Source organism: Papilio polytes, unplaced genomic scaffold (genome assembly GCF_000836215.1).
Source record: "Papilio polytes unplaced genomic scaffold, Ppol_1.0 DF824102.1, whole genome shotgun sequence".
In the NCBI taxonomy this organism is placed as follows: domain Eukaryota; kingdom Metazoa; phylum Arthropoda; class Insecta; order Lepidoptera; family Papilionidae; genus Papilio; species Papilio polytes.
In genome coordinates, this window is record NW_013525102.1 from 3,204,788 (window position 1) to 3,218,912 (window position 14,125).

General features: G+C 36.9%; 1 protein-coding gene across 1 annotated transcript in view; it reads left to right on the top strand.

Moving 5' to 3' along the window:
- The first annotated feature begins 73 nt into the window (after positions 1 to 73).
- LOC106099451 (sodium leak channel non-selective protein) overlaps positions 74 to 14,125 on the top strand; it is a 17,201-nt gene continuing 3,149 nt past the window's right edge. Inside the window, exons 1-29 of the mRNA XM_013278010.1 lie at positions 74 to 356; positions 428 to 613; positions 683 to 906; positions 987 to 1,115; positions 1,193 to 1,338; positions 1,436 to 1,544; positions 1,690 to 1,889; positions 1,999 to 2,159; positions 2,237 to 2,404; positions 2,502 to 2,693; positions 2,838 to 2,975; positions 3,049 to 3,255; positions 3,433 to 3,680; positions 3,942 to 4,067; positions 4,174 to 4,362; positions 4,895 to 5,074; positions 6,047 to 6,167; positions 6,349 to 6,480; positions 9,204 to 9,371; positions 10,529 to 10,596; positions 10,680 to 10,820; positions 11,024 to 11,144; positions 11,386 to 11,519; positions 11,876 to 12,041; positions 12,262 to 12,456; positions 12,971 to 13,188; positions 13,274 to 13,497; positions 13,776 to 13,912; positions 13,984 to 14,120. Coding sequence (XP_013133464.1) covers positions 255 to 356; positions 428 to 613; positions 683 to 906; positions 987 to 1,115; positions 1,193 to 1,338; positions 1,436 to 1,544; positions 1,690 to 1,889; positions 1,999 to 2,159; positions 2,237 to 2,404; positions 2,502 to 2,693; positions 2,838 to 2,975; positions 3,049 to 3,255; positions 3,433 to 3,680; positions 3,942 to 4,067; positions 4,174 to 4,362; positions 4,895 to 5,074; positions 6,047 to 6,167; positions 6,349 to 6,480; positions 9,204 to 9,371; positions 10,529 to 10,596; positions 10,680 to 10,820; positions 11,024 to 11,144; positions 11,386 to 11,519; positions 11,876 to 12,041; positions 12,262 to 12,456; positions 12,971 to 13,188; positions 13,274 to 13,497; positions 13,776 to 13,912; positions 13,984 to 14,120 — 4,667 coding nt within the window. The 5' untranslated portion in view covers positions 74 to 254. The remainder of the gene's footprint in view (positions 357 to 427; positions 614 to 682; positions 907 to 986; positions 1,116 to 1,192; positions 1,339 to 1,435; positions 1,545 to 1,689; positions 1,890 to 1,998; positions 2,160 to 2,236; positions 2,405 to 2,501; positions 2,694 to 2,837; positions 2,976 to 3,048; positions 3,256 to 3,432; positions 3,681 to 3,941; positions 4,068 to 4,173; positions 4,363 to 4,894; positions 5,075 to 6,046; positions 6,168 to 6,348; positions 6,481 to 9,203; positions 9,372 to 10,528; positions 10,597 to 10,679; positions 10,821 to 11,023; positions 11,145 to 11,385; positions 11,520 to 11,875; positions 12,042 to 12,261; positions 12,457 to 12,970; positions 13,189 to 13,273; positions 13,498 to 13,775; positions 13,913 to 13,983; positions 14,121 to 14,125) is intronic.

Consider the following 14,125-nt stretch of genomic DNA (forward strand, 5'->3'; position numbering starts at 1 on the left):
TGTGTAATGGAGCGTTTTATTTTCTGTTATCTAACGTCAGTGTCAAAATAAAATCAATAATAGGTGATAAGCGTCAGCAGTTGGTCAGCGTAAAAGTGCGCCGTCTATTTTAAATTCGTAATGAAAATTGAATACTTCACTTAAATTTAAATACACGGGGAGATTATTTAGGAAGACTGCATCAAAATGTAGTCCTCTGATTTTTCTCTTCCGGGCAATATAAAGATTTAAAAATTATTTTCAACAATATAAAAATGTTGGGCCGAAAGCAAAGTTTAAAGGGCGAACCAATACTTGCCGATTACGGCCCAGAAGAATCACTAAATGAAAGCGCTGATATCGAATGGGTAAATAAGGTAAGCACGAAAATTATATTCTTATATTCTATCTAACTACAAAATATTTACATTTGTTTTTTTGCTTTCAGTTATGGGTTAGAAGAATTTTAAGATTTTGTGCGCTCCTAAGTTTAATGTCCGTTTCCCTGAACACGCCGAAGTCCTTCGAAAAATATCCTTATCTTCAGATAACAACTTTTGTGGTAGACTGTTGTGTTACACTTCTTTTTACAGCTGAAATGATAGCAAAAATGCATATTAGAGGAATACTGAAGGTATATAATTATTCGTTTTATACTAATCTGAAACAATCGTAGACAGCTTTAATAGATATTGTTTTATAGGGTGATGTTGCATACTTAAAGGATCACTGGTGCCAATTTGATGCTTCTATGGTGTTTTTCCTCTGGGTGTCAGTGCTGCTGCAGATGTTTGAGCTGACAGGGATTGTGCCAAGATACAGTTACCTCAGTATACTCAGAGCTCCTAGGCCTTTGATTATGATCAGATTTTTAAGGGTATTTCTGAAATTCTCTATGCCAAAGTCAAGGATTAACCAAATTTTTAAGTAAGTATGGGTAGCAATAAAGTACCAAACTTTTATATTCAAAGAGACTTAAGATGATCAATTTAATCTTCTCTTTACAGGCGATCAAGTCAGCAGATTTATAATGTAACATTATTTTTCTTGTTCTTCATGTCACTGTATAGTTTATTGGGAGTTCAGTTTTTTGGTGAATTAACACATCACTGTGTTAGAAATAATACTGATCCAAAGTGAGTAATACACTACCTAAAATGTGCCTCATAGCAGAATTACTAAAACATAATTATTATTATTTTTCTTTTTTCAGTGAAATAACTATAAATTCTCTTGCAATTCCTGATACATTCTGTTCACCGGAACCTAACTCTGGCTATCAATGTCCTTCTGGAATGAAATGTATAAAATTAAACCTTTCCAAATATATCATGGGATTTAATGGTTTTGAAGAATTTGGTATGTTGAACCAAACTATTTTGTATTATTTTGGTAAATAATGAAATAATTGACAATAACTTGGAGGTATTTATTACATTTAAATGCTTTTTTTTAGCTACAAGTTTATTTACTGTTTATCAAGCATCTTCACAGGAAGGATGGGTTTTTATAATGTACAGGGCTATTGATTCTTTACCAGCATGGAGATCAGCACTATACTTTAGGTAAATTAATTGTCTATACTTATAAAATTAAGATTAGTATGTTACAATTAAATTAAAAAAGTATTGTATTACATCATCCCTGAGTAACATATGCTATATAAAAATATGCAAGTACAAAATATTAATTTTGATTTTTTTGTTACAGCACTATGATATTTTTCTTAGCTTGGTTGGTAAAAAATGTGTTCATAGCAGTAATAACGGAAACTTTTAATGAAATAAGAGTGCAGTTTCAACAAATGTGGGGTGTTCGCAACCCTATAACGAAAGGCAGTACGACGCAGTTTTTCACAAGTGACGATAACGGTTGGAAATTAGTAACCATTGATGAAAATAAACATTCAGGTAAAATGTTAATTTAATAATCTTGTTATCAATATTTATTAACACGAAAAATAACAAAAAAAATGACGATCAATTTTTTTTTTGATACAAAAAAATTACATGTTTACAGGAAGTGCTCCAGAAATATTCCATAAAATGCTACGCTCTGCATACTTTCGTCTTCTTGTCATGGGTGTTGTGTTAGCGAATGGAATTATTACTGCTACTATGAATTTTAAACACGATGACAACCCTAGAGAATTTTTTTACCAAAAATATTACTACATTGAGGTTAGTACAATATTTCTACTGCTGTATAAATATATGAAATGTGCCTATTTTCCTGTAAAATGTACACATTTTTTCAGATCGCATTTACTATTTTTTTGGATTTGGAAGCATTGATAAAAATATGGTGTTTGGGTTGGAAGGGTTATTTCAAACACTCTGTTCATAAGTTTGAATTACTTTTGGCTGTCGGTACTACGATTCATATAATTCCTCAACTCTATATGTCAGGTTTTACTTACTTCCAGGTATGAATTTGTAATTTTTTTTTGTGCTTACTGTTTTTAGTTTTTATAAAATTATGTTTTTAATGTAATAAAATTATGTTCTAATTGATTTTTAAAGGTTCTACGTATAGTTAGGTTAATAAAAGCTTCTCCACTATTGGAGGGTTTTGTTTACAAAATCTTCGGTCCTGGCAAGAAACTTGGCAGCCTCATCATATTTACCATGTGTTTGTTAATTATAAGTTCTTCAATCTCGATGCAACTCTTCTGTTTTCTCTGTGAGTTCACTAAATTTGAAACATTTCCTGAGGTAAGTTTCATTTGTATATTTTTTCAATGTTCCAATAAAAAAATTAAACCTGAACTAAGTGTTTTTTTTTTATAACCTGCAATGTTTGTACCTAACAATTTTAAATATTTTTCAAAATGATTATGTAAGGTTTTAATATTGCAGGCTTTTATGTCCATGTTCCAAATTTTAACACAAGAAGCATGGGTTGAAGTGATGGACGAAACAATGGTCAGAACCAGTCAAACCTTGACACCGTTGGTCGCTATTTATTTCATTTTATACCATCTATTTGTCACATTGGTAAGCATTATATTTCAGGAAATTTTTAAAAAAATATATGAAAATTCTTATTAAACGAAAATTTCTATTTTAGATCGTACTGTCGCTGTTTGTCGCAGTTATTTTAGACAATCTAGAGTTGGACGAAGACATAAAAAAATTAAAACAACTCCGCTACCGTCAGCAAAGCGCAGAGATAAAAGAAAGCTTGCCCTTCAGGTTAAGAATCTTCGAGAAATTTCCAGACAGTCCTCAAATGACGAAATTACACAAAGTTCCTGGCGATTTCAATTTGCCAAAGGTATATTCAAAATTACATTAGCAAATATAAAAATATTCAATAGGGAATTTAAGCTATGGATGTTAAGAATTGATTTTATTATTAAGAATTGTTTTTTTTTCGACGACAGGTCTTTTAGTTTGTTACTATAAAGACAGTTACATTAATAACGGTTACTAATTGTCGTATAATTTTCAGGTACGCGAATCATTTATGCGTCAATTTGTGTGCGAAGTGGAGGGCGAGGAGGAGGCGGCGGCGGGCGCGGGGGCGGGGGCGGGCGCGCGCTCCGGCGACCTATCACGGCGAGCCATAGAGTACATAGGCGTGGACAAGATCGCGTTCCCCTACCGCAAACGGTGCCTGGTCAAGACACTAGTGGTGGCCCCGCCCTCGCAGCGGCCCAGCTCCGCCCTACGGAGACATGTCGTCGCTTCAATTATTAAGTAATTTTTTTAATTTCTTGCTATGATACTTGGTTACACTAATAATTTAAAAGATTGTTTATGTTTAAAATATTTTCGTTGCTTCTTTTGATTCTTGTTTTATTTTTTTTTTGTTTGCAATTTTTATAGCTGTTGCTTGACCGACGTATTTGCAGATTGCTTATAGTGATTGAAGGTAATTTTATGTTACTTTATTAAAAAGTGAAAGCAATATAATGATGAGTTAATATTTTTTTTAATTTAATAAGGATAACATTTCAGTGATTCAAACAATCACCGACGCTTGGTGCTGGGGGACTCGGCGATGTTGGCTACGGGCGGCAAGTCGGGCCTCAAGTCGCAGGGCACTATATCGAGCGCCAAACAGCTGCGGGTAGATCAAAAAAAGCAAGTATCTACGAATGAGATAAATCATATACCTAATGATTTTTTTTCACAAGGAACGGTTAGCGTGTGATCGTATTTTGCGATGGTGATGGTAAGTTGTGTGCAGATTCGGGTCGCGGTCGATCCGGCGCTCGGTGCGCAGCGGGTCGCTGAAGCTGAAGCAGACGTACGAGCACCTGCTGGAGAACGGCGACATCGGCGCGGCGTCGCGCGTCGTGCCCTCCTCGCGCGCGCGCCCGCCCTACCTCGACATCCGCCTGCTGCAGGCCAAGCGCCAGCAGGCGGAGATGAGAAGGTCACATCTATGACTGCAACTATACTATTGTACTTTTACAATTATGACTTACAAAAGTTAACTTTTATTCTAGATGATTGATTATCTTACTAATATTATAAATGCGAAAGTTTCGATGGATGGATGTTTGTTAGAGTTTGTAGCCTAAACGGCTGAACGTATCTCGATGAAATTTGACGTAGTTGTAGAACATAGTCTGGAAGAAGACGTAGGCTGCTTACTTTTATTTTTTTGTTAATTCCATGCGGACGGAGTCGCGGGCGACAGCTAGTTTGTCATATTTTCTATGACACGGTTCAAAGATAGTTTTGTAATCAATGTACTGTAAGCAGCTCAGTAGTGTTATAATAATAAGAAACTATAACGCATTATGAAAAAAAAATGTAATCAAAGTAGCTAGGTGGCGGGGATTTTTGGAACATTTGTTCCGCCCTACCTGTAAACATCGCTGCCCTTCAAATTCGTCTCAAGCTACAGCCTAGGGTACAATGATTTTCGTTCCATACGAGCTTAAATAGGACAAAAAATATAGGAACCAACGAGAGGAGGACCTGCGCGAGAACCACCCGCTGTTCGACACGCCGCTGCTGCTGGTGCCGCGCGAGTCGCGCTTCCGCAAGCTGTGCCGCGCCGTGGTGGACGCGCGCTACGACGCCCGCCTGCGCGACCCCGTCACCGGCAACGAGCGCAAAGTCCACTACAAAAGCTTCCAGTAACTTGCAACGCTCATTTATACTTCTATACTAATACTAGCTGTTCCCGTACGGCTTCATCCGCTTCAAATTATGTAAATTTTATTTTTTTTACTGATATTCGACAAACCGTGACAACCTTGATGTCCTTGATGTTGGCAGAAGCTTCTGGTCTTTTTCCCACATTGGGGTTTTTATGAAATTTAATTACCCCCTAATTTTAATAGCGTAAAAATATACACCCTAAAGCGTGACGTAAGTAAGGCATTTTTATTTAAAAAAGAATTATTCATCAATATGCTGTAAATATTGACATTTTACGCCACAAAGAAGTGTGTGTTTAAGCTTTATTATATTAGTATAGATTGTATAAATTGAACACATATAACCATATTTTTGACAGACTTCCCAAAAGAAGGAGGTACTCAATTCGTCTGTATGTTTTTTTTTAAATAATTATTTCTTTAATAAAAAAACCCTACGGTTACAACACGCTTTGGCTAAATATTTTCACGCTTTTTAATTTAAGGGGTAAATTAATTAGAAAATACCTTCATGTAGGAAAGGGACCATAAACTACAAGCTGCCAACATGAAGGAAATAAAGTTGCGATGGTTGTCATTTGTGCATTTGAATTTTGTCATTTATAATTGAAAATTTCACAAGTGTATAAAATTGAAGTAAAGTCTTTACAATTTCATACGGATTAAGCCGCACCGGAAGAGTTAGTTACTTTTATATCTGCCCTTCTTTTTACTATGCCTACAGAAATGAGTTCCTGTTGATAGTTGTCATTGAACTACATTATTATTGTATCATATCCTTTCATATAATAGGTCCAAATTACATAAGGTATGACTGAATTTTTGTATTTGGTGGCATTGCACGTTAGCATATTTTTGTAACATCATCAGTATTGTAGTTTTTTCTAGTTGTAGAATTGCTAGTTTTGTTACATTTGGCCACCATAATACTGGTTTTACTGTTTGCAGCAATTTTCTTGGCTTGGTGACTTACCTGGACTGGGTGATGATTATGGTTACAACTCTGTCATGCTTGTCGATGATGTTTGAAACGCCCACATACAGGGTTATGGAAAACTTTGTACTGCAGGTACTTATGTCAATGAAATTACCTGAATTTTAAAATTGAATAAACAACGAGCGAAAACTGTACTAAATAAATTCATAGCAACGAAAAATTAAAGCTAAGAAAATTCATTTCTTTTGTATTTTTTTATATTTTTATTTCATTAATGTTGTATTATTGTTATTATCCTAAACATTATTTTTAGATCGCAGAATACGGCTTCGTGATATTTATGAGTTTGGAATTGGCGTTAAAAATATTAGCCGACGGATTATTTTTTACACCTAAAGCATATCTAAAAGACGCTGCAGCTGTATTGGATGTATTTATTTATGTGGTAAGTAGTTAAAAAAAAGTTGTATGCAACGGAAAGACCTTTTCAAAGTTATTACACAGTAATTTTAATTTTACGACAGTAATTTGTTTTGCGTAAGAGTTATTCTAAATCGGACAAATACAGCGTTCAAAAACTTAACTTTACAAGTTCTAAATATTTTGTTAGCTTTTAATAAGGTAAGTGGTGCTATGTAACAAAGCAATGAAGCATACACAAGCTGAATATTTAAGGTGAGTTACCCTTTTAAATAATCTGTTTCGGGCAGCGTTAACTATAAGGAGGCTGCGAACATCTGTATCCATTAAACTTTTTTAACTTCGCAGGATTACAGACATTTTCAATCTAATTTACCTTGTTACCCTATTTCACTCGTTTTTTTTTAATTTTACATTAACTACTTTCATCATTCATCAAATTAAATTAAAACGATTCAATTTAGGTCATTTTTTAATAAAAATCTATTATTCAACATCGAGTATTAAAATAGTACACTGTGAAATCAATCAAAAGGAAGGACGGAATCGCTTGCACTATCTATGCACAGTGTAATGAAAATGGACACTTTCATTTTCTCGCAATCAAATAATCTTCCATTAGGAATGCAGTTTGTTTGTAATTAAATTTATCGGTGACACATCGTATTTGGACAATAATCGGTAGAAATATTAGATGGGTGCAAAATTAGTTTCTATCAATCGTAAAGATTTAGTTTTGTTAATGTAGAGATTAAAGTGTCGAGTTCACCTGTTGATTGCTCTGTACGAAAGCTGACGCCTGCGCTCTACATGAAATGCGTCGCAGCCCTGTTTATATATCATGTTTTTGCAAGATAACTCTCAGTCCCAAACTTGCTTTCGTGACAGCAGCTGTTTCAATCAAATAAAACAAAATTAAAGAAAAATGTAAGTAGCATTTGTTTTATTAACTTAATTAAGCGAAATGTATATCAGCTGAGCGTTGTTTATTAAACGTAAATGTTAGACGCTATCCCCAAAGGTCAAGGTTAAGTTTTTGTTTTGCGTACCTTTGTTGAGGTCCTGCACGAAAAATCAATAACGAGCAGTTATTGGAAAACTGTGCGGGGGTTCCCCTTATGTGTGTGATTACCTTATTAAATTAATATTTTACGCATGATGTAAAATGAACCAAATAGCCTTATTATTATTGTTTTTGGAAATACCATTACCATATTATGTGATCTCTTGATAAATCCATACTTGATATAAAAGCGTTAATTTTATATTGTGAAAGTTGATGTTGAAGTGTGTGTTGAAATGTCTTAGGTTCGAGTTTGAACCGCGGACTTTTGTATTCCACAGGTGTTTAAGAAAAGCGGGTTACTTTGCGATTTGTTTTGCGCTTCTTAATACAAGATAAAGAAATCTGATACTTGTAATAAATATTAATAAAAAAAACTTTAAACTACCTAGTTTTAGTGTATATGATGGAGAGTTTAGAGTTTTCTCTAAAGGAATTGTTTAACAACAATAAAAAGAATTGCGAACATAACTTAATATAAGCTATTACTAAATTATGTAAACTAAAGTTTTAAATAACGTAATTTAGTCATCGCCCTATCCTTAAAAATATACCATGACAAATTTATCAAATTTTTCCTTCTTAGACATTCTAGACACATATGTCCACAAAAAGTAGTGCGCATGTGCCAAAGGATTTGCCCTAAATACGTCTCGAACGATCAAAACAGATTTATATGATAGTACCAATATTGATTCTGTTATTTTATTAAAAAAAATGAGACATGTACTCTGAATGTCATTTAAAGACGAACCTTCATTCAAACTTTGAATGACATGGTTCAAAGGTTGAAATGAAAGGCCATCGCTTTTTCTGATAATCAATTCGGGTTAAACTTAAGAAGATTCAACCCTAGAATTTATTCAGTTAAAATAAACACACCTTCCTAGGGTTTTGAAGACATAGAACAAATATTATTCTAGAGTTCTAGGAAAATTTTGCTGAGTTGGCCGTTCGCGCATGCGTGGTCTGTGCCTCAGCCATTTATTGCGCATCGCTCCTCGCCCAGATTACACCCACGAATAGAATGCAATATTGATTGATTGTTAAGCAATCATGTTAAGTTTTTATAGCAAAAATCTAAACTTGATATGAAATCGTACGTACTAACCTACGGTAACGAATTACTAAAACATTTAAGCAAATTTCTAAACATATATTACTACATACACTAAACAATTGGACGGAGAAGTCTTTTCAATGTACAAACTACATTACAGATTACCTAGCAGTGGTAGAGCTTGCTTTTTAACATCTTTGCACGAATGGGTCAGCTCGCTCGGTGTAGTACCACGACCACACAGAATACAGACGTGACGTGGGACCAATTCCGCGTTTCGTCTGATGAGTGTGGTGCCGGAGGCCTAATTTTAGTCCCTTTCCCTTACCACCATTTTCTTGAGAGGTAAGGAGGGGAAGGAAAAGTGGATTTGACGGTGAAGGAAAGGCATAGGAAGGGGAAATACCCCTTAGCGTCTCCTCCTCTGTCTTTTAGGGGTAGGCAACGCATCTGCAATTGCAGATGTCTATGGGCAGTGGTCGCTTCGTAATTTTGGCGGTTTCAGTTGGCCTCTTCCTCGTTTTGCAACTTATGATATAAAAAAAATCTATCGTTCCAGAAAGTTTGATGACCTTCATCGCACACGTTGAAGTTGAGATCAATAATGTGTTGTTACTCTATGCAGGTGTCGTTGACGTTCCTGTGCTGGATGCCAGTGCGGGTGCCGCCGGGCTCGCCCGCGCAGATGTTAATGATCCTGCGCTGCGTGCGTCCTCTACGCATATTCACGCTCGTGCCGCATATGCGCAAAGTCGTCTACGAACTTTGCAGGGGCTTTAAAGAAATTCTTCTGGTAAATTATAATTCACAGATTTTATGAACTAGGGTCAGGCGTTTTGTATTCTATATTATTTAGTTCTACATAAAACGAGTAGTCAACTGTCCACAATCTCCCCGCAACTTTTGAAGGTTGAAATTTTAATTATGCTCCTCAAAACCATGTCATTAAATAATTTTTGATATTGTCATATAATTTTAGCGCCGAGTACAGTAAGCATCTTTGTAGGTGATTTATGTTATTTTTATCGTCACTAGTTTTTCGTTCGCGTCTTTGCCCGGATTCATTTGAATTTTTCTAAAATGCACACCTATTAAGACAACATAAGGATTGAACATTGCAGGGTTGCTTCACTTATGCATAATTTTTATACGTTTTAAAATGTGGGTTTCAATGCCGGATAACTTAATGGATTCGTTGAAGTAAGTACGTAAAGTAAGTAGCCAAATAGGCACTGTATTTTGTAGACGCACCCTCGGTTTTTATAAACACATGGCAAGCGTTTAAAATATTTAATTTATTATTTCAGTAACGTGGAAATATCAACTAAGAAAAATGGTTCTAATATCTCGGAGACGAGTTCCGCGTAGGAAGCTTTACTTAATCGGTGCGGTAAGTAAAGTTTGCATGAAACTTAAATGTTATACAATAAGGCTTTTTAATGGGCAAAATCGTTCTAACAGAGCAATCATTACAGGGAACTTGAAAAAAATAATGAGGTTGGGACATAACAAAGTACATTACATATTTTTTCATATGTAATGTATATAACAAAAGATACGAATCCTTCGCGAGTCAGTAAATAAATGTTCCGTAAGAAGAAAATCAAAACGACATTAAAATAATTTTACCTAACGATTTTACAAGCTAACATTTTATCTTATGATTTTATTTTTTATGCAGATTAATTTGCTTTTTTATGAACTTTAACACTGTCTGCCAATTATTATTTTTGCTTGTTATAAGTACTCTTAAGCATGATGTATCGAATATATTACGTTGTATTACAGCTGGGTGTTATTATTTTTCTTCTAAAAACTTTCATTTTGATGTTTTCTTTATAATCCTCATTATGCCGATATGCATTTACATGTTACATTTAACAAATCCACGGATTTTTTAGCCTTAAATTAAATGTCATAATTTGAGTTGCAATCGAATTTATATTTCAGGTCTCGACTTTGCTCATACTGTTGATGTTCGTGTTTGCGAGTTATGGCGTCCAGCTCTACGGTGGAAGGTATAGAAATACATTAAAAAGACAGAGCTACACTACAGCTTTTTAAACCATAGGAGTTATAGACAAACTTGTCATATGAACAGGTTGGCGCGCTGCAACGACCCGACGATTACGCGGCGTGAGGACTGCGTGGGAGTGTTCATGCGGCGCGTCTTCGTCACCAAGATGAAGATCAAGCCCGGCCCCAACGAGACCTTCCCCTCCATGCTCGTGCCAAGAGTTTGGTAAGACTGTTGAAAAATTAAGCAATAACATTTTGCACGCATAGGTTGTCTATTTTCAACTTCTAGAAAAAAAAATTGGGTGTATTAGAATGAAATTCAATAATAACCTTAACCTTTAACCTTCTGACGAAAACAAGAATTTAAACTATAATTGAAATAATTAGGAATATTTCTATTGAAACTAACAAATTGTGGTTACCCAGGGCAAATCCAAAACGATTCAGTTTCGATAACATCGGCGACGCGCTGCTGACCCTGTTTGAAGTGCTGTCGTTCAAGGGCTGGTTGGATGTCCGCGATGTGCTCATCAAAGCATTAGGACCCGTAAGTCAATATTCACATATAGATATTTTTCACATTTTTTAATATGTTATGCACAGCTTGTATTGACATTTTAAGGGCCTGTCCCACTAAATTGTAATTGTCTGATAACAATCCAATGTGTAAAATATATGATGGAAATATCGCATTTTGCTACCTTATCTGACAGTGACGTCATTTTTAAGCTATCCGAGCTTCTATCAGCCAGTGGTGGGACGGGCCCTAAATTTTATTGTTATATCAGGTACACGCGATATACATCCACGTGTATATATTCCTGGGCTGCATGATCGGGCTGACGCTGTTCGTGGGCGTCGTCATCGCCAACTACTCGGAGAATAAAGGCACCGCCCTGCTCACTGTCGACCAGCGACGATGGTAACTCGGAACATTTCATCTTACTTCTTAGTAATATAAATGTTAAGTTTAGATGGATAGATGTTTGTTAGAGTTTGTCGTCTTAACAGCTCTCGATGAAAGGCATAGATGGGTAGTCTGGAAGAACACAGGCGAAAGCTAGTAAACAATTTTCTTTACTACAATATGTGTTTTGTTATACAAATTGTATGTGTTGCATTTCTTTAAAAATATGACTATATGCTCACGGTAAACGGCATTGCTAACAGGAAATCAAATTTTGAGCAAAATCACGTTTAAACTTTTAAGTTTTGATATTTTCAGATATCACAATTTTCATTATTTTTCATTTATTTTGAATTTATTTGATTTTTCAGGTGTGACTTGAAGAAGCGGCTGAAAATCGCGCAGCCGCTGCACCTGCCGCCGCGGCCCGACGGCCGCAAGGTGCGCGCCTTCGCCTACGACGTCACGCAGAACCTCTCCTTCAAGCGCGTCATCGCCATCGTCGTGCTCATCAACAGCGCCCTGCTCGCCGTCACGGTAACTACTTCCTTGCCTAACACTTTCATTCATTTTCTATCTGTGTTTCCAAAAACGATGATAGCATATTGTAAACCTCTATATATATCTAAACATCGATATTACCCTTTACTGCACGAAATAAGGAAAATTATCTACAAATTCAACACCAACTGTACTTGTAATGCTTCCTTTCTTCGTACTCGTCGGTGGCGTTTAAGTGTTGGTCGCGTGTGCGCAGTGGTCGCGGCACTCGTCGAACACGGAGCGGCTGGCGCTGACGTCGGCGCTGCTGACGCTGGTGTTCGTGGTGGAGGTGGTGCTGAAGACGGTGGCGTTCACGCCGCGCGGCTACTGGCAGAGCCGCCGCAACCGCTACGACCTGCTCGTCACCCTCGCCGGCTGCATCTGGATATTTATGCACTTTACGCTCAAGGTCACCTTCAATCATCATATATATCACATTTATATTGTAAGAGAAGGGGGCAAAGGTTCATATATCCGCAGTATTAGAGAAACATTGTTATTGTTTCTTTGTTACGGATAAACTCTGTTGGAGATCGATTTAGAATTTTGTTCTACCACTTGCTTTCGCTCGCGAATCCGTCTAACTAAAAAAATAAATATTGGGTAGCCTGTGTGTTCTTCCACACTATCCTCAATTCCTATGCTAAATTTCATCGTGATTCATCTAGCAGTGTAGACTATAGATTTCTTATAAACATACATCCAAACAAACTCTCACATTTATACTATTAATAAGTTTACAAAGTCATGTATTCAGAGACATAGCTTTTTTTTCGTTTATTGGTCTATTCACTAAGCTAAAACTTGAGTTGTTAGTTCTAATCCAAATTCTTTTATATCCATGTTCCTTCTCTTCAATGTTAAGTTAAAATGAATACAATAAAATAGGAAAATGGTGTTAAAAGTCAGTATGTGGTATGTAGAACGACCTGTCGTACTTCGTGGGGTTCATGGTGGTGATCCTGCGGTTCTTCACGATCACTGGCAAGCACACGACGCTCAAGATGCTGATGCTGACCGTCGGCGTCAGCGTCTGCAAGAGCTTCTTCATCATCTTCGGCATGTTTCTGCTCGTCTTCTTCTACGCTCTCGCCGGTACCATCGTGTTCGGCAACGTCAAGTACGGCGAAGGAATCGGAAGGTACAACTTACAGATACCATAGGCTTGTAGTATATGTAATAGTACGATGTAATGGTTGTTTACATATGGAGTTGTTTGTGTGTAGGCGCGCGAACTTCAACTCGCCGATCCACAGCGTGGCGATGCTGTTCCGCATCGTGACGGGCGAGGACTGGAACAAGATAATGCACGACTGCATGGTGGCGCCGCCCTACTGCACGCCCGCAGACAACTACTGGGAGACCGACTGCGGCAACTTCACCGCCTCGCTCGCCTACTTCTGCACCTTCTACGTCATCATCACCTACATCGTGCTCAACCTGCTCGTCGGTCTGTGCGCCTCCCCCTCACCACCTCCTCCACACATACACATACACACACACCGCAGTCTCACTTATATATCGTGATGAAGTGTTTTAAATTACATTAATATCTAATTCACACTCGGCCAGTAGCGTTCAATAACTTAACTGGCATTCAACAACGACAAAGATGCGTGAACATGCTTCTTTTTTTGCACCAGCAATCTGGTTACGTTTGACCGAAACTTTTTTAAGTAATTTTTTGTTTAAGGCAATAAATATTTATACGTAGTATTTTCCTTGCAGCTATAATAATGGAAAACTTCTCCTTATTCTACTCAAACGAGGAAGACGCGCTGCTGTCGTACGCGGATATCAGAAACTTCCAGAACACCTGGAATATTGTCGACGTCCACCAGAAGGGAGTCATCCCAGTACGGAAGGTACAACCATTGCTGTTCCAAAAATTATATAGTTATAATACAAGCAGTATTATAATATTTTATGTGTATAGGTGAAGTTCATCCTGCGCCTGCTGAAGGGTCGGCTGGAGTGCGACACGCACAAGGAGCGGCTGCTGTTCAAGTACATGTGCTATGAGCTCGAGCGTCTGCATAACGGAGAGGACGTCACCTTCCACGACGTGCTCAAGTACG